The 4,888-nt window shown below is 41.5% G+C and overlaps 1 protein-coding gene across 1 annotated transcript; it reads right to left on the minus strand.

Annotated features, from left to right (window-relative positions):
- Positions 1-358: 358 nt before the first annotated feature.
- LOC148697111 (uncharacterized) lies at positions 359-966 on the minus strand. The gene is made up of 3 exons (XM_088693452.1): positions 841-966; positions 488-651; positions 359-386 (listed from the first exon to the last, which is right to left on the minus strand). The coding sequence occupies exons 1-3, from the start codon at positions 964-966 to the stop codon at positions 359-361; spliced, it is 318 nt and encodes a 105-aa protein (XP_088549578.1).
- Positions 967-4,888: the final 3,922 nt, after the last annotated feature.

Raw genomic sequence — 4,888 nt, forward strand, 5'->3', positions numbered from 1 at the left:
TGGTCGTCATCGGACTCTCCATCAATATTATACCCATCTCACTCATCCTCCACTATCATATTGTGTAATATGATGCAAGACATCATGATGGAGTCCAAATTTTCTCGACTCCACCCTCTTGTCGGTTTGCTAATGATCTTCCATCGTGCTTGTAGAATACTGAAAGCTCTTTCAACATCTTTCCGGTATGCCTTTCGGTGTAAGGTAAACAACTTTTCTGCGTCATTCCTAGGGTTTGGAATTGCTCGGACAAATGTCGCCCACTTGGGAGTAGATGTCATTTGCCAAGTAATACCCCATATTGTATTGATGGTTGTTGATGTAGTAGTCAAGTTGGGGTGCTTTACCTTCCGTCAAGTTATTGAAGAAGGGTGACCGCCCAAGAACTGTAATGTCATTTTGGGATCCAGGGACTCCAAAGAAAGCATTCCAGATCCATTTGTCATATGAGACAACCGCTTCTAACACAACAGTTGGCTTTCTCGACCTTCCGCTAAAGCCTCCTTGCCATCCGGTGGGACAGTTCTTCCAATCCCAATGCATGCAGTCTAATGACCTTATCATGCCCATAAACCCATGATCTTCAGCTTTGCGAATGAGCCGATTCAAATCTTCTTGATTTGGCTCGCTGAGGTACTTGTCTTTGTAAACCTGAACAATTGTGTCACATAGTTGCTCAAGAGTATCAAGGCATGTAGCCTCAGACATACCATAGGTTTCATCCATCGAATCAGCTGGGGAGCCATAGTCCATCATTCAGAATGCAACAGTAACCTTCTGATGAGGTGAGAAACTAGGGTGGCCTGCTCTGTCTCACTTCTGTCGAAAGTATGGATTGACCTGATGGACATCACGAAGTAAACGCTTGAAGACATGATGCCTCATCCGGAAGCGACGTCTGAAATCCTCTTTTGTGTACACCGAGTTGAGGTTGAAGTAGTTGTTCATCAGATTGGCATTCGACATCGCTCTGTTTCGTGGTTTGTAAGATCAATCAGCAATAGAGCCACCCTATTGAGGTTGTTCCTCAGTTGGCTGACACACCATGGCCACAACCATGGCTGCTGCTCTGTTTTGATTGTTGCGCCTTACATGAACTTCTTCATTTGCGCCCATTTTGCTTCCAATTTGGAATTGGATGAGGACCCCCAGTTAGAATCCGAAGAGGATCCAAAGTTGGAATTCATTGCAAACTTGAATTGAAAAAAATTGAATTGAAAGAGATTGAATTGAAATAGATTGAATTCAAAGTTGTGTGAATTATAGCCCAATATCTACCCTATTTATAGCAAAAGAAAAATTCAAATCCAACGGCTAGCTGATGTCAGCATGATGTTAGCTACCAACGACTAGCTGACATCATGCTGACGTCACTTAGCCGTTGGATTTGAATTTAAGTTGTAGTTTTTAAATAATAAATTATGTTTGGCCCTATAGCCTTTTGGCCCTTGGTTGGAGACGATTTTTTGTAGCAGGGCTAAAACGAGCCCTATGGCCCTTGGTTAGAGACGGAGGCAAATATGGCCCTATACTGTTCATTAAAATATTAATTTCTTGGAGGGCCAGAGGGCTAAAACGAGCCCTCTGGCCAGCCCTCGATTAGAGATGGCCTTAAAGTCGACTCATGTGGACACGACCACTTTTTTTTTTCTTTCAAATAACATCTGTATAGAAGATAAACAGAGTGATCCACCACTCTCATGTTACTTTAATCTCTAGAAAAAGTTCTCAATCATTTGTCTGTTTATAATATGTTATCAGCATGATGATCTTTGCATTTTATTTTCTTTACTTTGAAATATTTCCCGTAAGGATTTCACTATTCCTTCTTTGTCTCTTCATCAATTATTGTATGCTCCCACAATGTATGTGTGGGAACATAAAAGTATCCCAACCAATAAAAACACCCGATGGTACCACCCATAAAAAATAACTACTCTATCATTGACAGAATAAATAGACTGTTAGTCAAACCCTAACGTGCTGACGGGCCACATTCTTTACGAAGGCCCTAAGAACCCACAATCAACAGGCACCCCAAGCTCAATTCATCACAAACGATTAAAGTTGATTGCCATGTGACTATGCAGATTACCCTGATATGTAATGAGTTTACCTGTCAGTCTCTTAGCATGACAAGACTTTCCAAAGCATATTCCTTGAATTTTAGAGGAATACTTTTCCATCGGTGTGCAGACTAGGTAACACTTTACTAACAAGTTCAACGAACCTGGATGCTAGGGTTAACTCGTCAATTCTCTATAAATAGCAAGCTAGCCAGTTTATCCCAGTAATCAAGAACTCTTACCACACGCTTATCACTTCCTATAGCCTTTCTAACTTAAGGCATCAAATACCCTTTGTCTAAACCTACACTAGTGTTAGCCTGCCTCTGTTTGTCTCTTGTCCTTATTTGTGTAAGTTTTCAGCAATTCAATTTGCAACGAAAATGTGCTCCCAAAACTTGGTGCTTTCATTGAGAGTTCTTGAAAATCAGTCGCAAAAACAAAATTCTAAACATAAAACTTCCTTCACTAGTTTCTTCTTTAATTCAAAATTGGTGGAAACACGAAGATTATCGAGTAGGAGCATCAAAATGGTGGTGGCACCACCAAGTTTGGCTCTCTATATTGTAGGGTTGGAACCGATTCCATTGGCCCCACCCGCGACACCTATGATAACATCCTGAAATTTCTAATTTGGAAGCCAAACACATAGGTAGGCCACAATAAAAATAATGGTTAATTATAATTCTAACTAACCACACTAAAAAAAATAATCATTTTGTTTAGTTTATGGCTACATCTAAACTCCTCGTTAGACTGCCTACGTACCCTACGAAGGGATCAAGCCATTTGTAGTTCACAAATTCAATTTCTAACTCATTTCTGAAAAAATTTCAAGTGACTAATAATCATTAACTAGGTTCAAACAAATGAATCACACCAAATTCATTTCAAATATGGATTCAGAATATCAAAATTAGTTTCAAAAGGTAGCATCAACCCTCTGGCCACGTGCTGCCGTGTGTGGCAGTTTCCGATGAACGGAAACCCCAAATTCCGATGAACTCTAAAAATTACCAAATTTTACAGGGTTGTAGAGTTCAATGAGAGAAACAACTTTCATACCTGAGCCGAAGTCCAATTTGGCCGAGCAATGGCCGGAAAATCCCACGAACCGCCGAAACCTTCGATTTGGGTAGTTGTCGATTCGCCACCAAAACGAACTCCGACGCCTCATCCAAGGCTTGGGCCTTGCTCCTGGGGTTGAAAGGAGGTGGTGTTCATCGACGGTGAAGCTTACCAGAGCCACCGGAAAAAGGTTAAAGTCGCCGGATGCACCCATGGGTTTATGGCTTCGATATGTGAATTTCGGTTAGAAAATTTGAAATCTAACACCACAGGGATGTTGGGCTTGACGAGAGCTTTCCATAGACACTAGAAGCACCTCGAACGGACGTCGGATGGAGGAGTTAGACCCGAGTCAAGGAACCGGGTCGGGTTGGGGTTGTACGGATCCAAAAGGATCCGGTGCTCCATCACCTCCCTCATTTCTCTCCTTTCTTCCTCTGCCGATTGGTCCTCTCCCTTCCTCCTTTTCTCTCCCACATCCCTCATTTCCCCTCTCTCTTGCTGCCACCTGGCAACGTCCAACCCTAATTCTTTTATTTATTTAATTTTTTTTTTCCACAATGAAAACATCTCTAATTTCTTCGTTATAACTCCATTTTACGAACAGCTTTCTCCTATGCACTCACTCGTAGGATCGAACTCTATCCAAATATGTCAAGAAACATGACAAAATATACGAGGATAAAATACGTCCTAGTAAAATTACGTTTAGCCCCCTAAGGCATTTTCGTCATTTCCACTTACGTATATGTTAAATTTCAGGGTGTTACACCTACGACTCCACGTCATGCCGCAAGGAATGACGAAACCCGAGCCACTGCCACTGCCACTGTGAGAGGAGGAGCTACCGAAGCCGCCATCGTTGCCATGGTGCCACCTATCGCCACCATGATACTAGTCCGGTCCCCCATGAGACTAATGACAATGCCCATCGAAGTAGCCTTGGCTTCCATTTTCCCCAAGGTGCGGCATTCCTAAACACGGCTAAGGGTTCACAAGCCCTAGCACGCTAAACCCTAGGCTTTCTTGCCCACAAGCTCAAGCCCTAGTCAACGAGGAAACCCTAACCAACTCATGCCACACCTCGCTCATCCTGTTTGACCACTAAACGCTCACTACCAATCATGCAAAGATAAACCTCACGACAATCGACTGCCTCTAGGCCTCATGATTTAACAAGACATGGATCGATTGCACCAAGATTTTGACCTCTAGGTCCAGCTAGAGAACATCCATCGCTTGGCAATTCCATGCATAAGTACAAAGAAAGATTAAACTATTATTTGCACTAAGTAACCTTCTCTATATTCTAGAATGGTGCTGTTTTAATTAATTAATTTATGTATTCTTAAAAAAAGTAACGATATAAACTAAAATATGTTTTGCTTGTAGAACTCCTGGATGCTTAAAGCATTTGCGAGTAAATTTGTAAATTTGGATGAACCATCAATTTAGGTTTTGAGTGGGCATATATCTAGTGAGGGGATGTGATCATTTGTAACGGGTGTATCTTCTATAATAAAATTTTATTCTTGGTGTTGTTGATCCCTTTTTTTCATTTCACTTGTAAAATCTTAATATATGGATTCACTATGTTTGAAACAGGACTCTAAGCACCTAACAAATTTATTTCCAATTTTGTAGATGTCACATCTCATTAGAACCCAAAAGGCGAAGACTTCTACATCTAGTATGACAACTACACCTACTACTGCCGCCACTGCTTCAGCAGAGATGGACCATAGGCTGATGAA

The sequence above is a fragment of the Pyrus communis genome, chromosome 5 (assembly GCF_041283825.1).
Source record: "Pyrus communis isolate YQ-2024b chromosome 5, ASM4128382v1, whole genome shotgun sequence".
NCBI lineage: Eukaryota > Viridiplantae > Streptophyta > Magnoliopsida > Rosales > Rosaceae > Pyrus > Pyrus communis.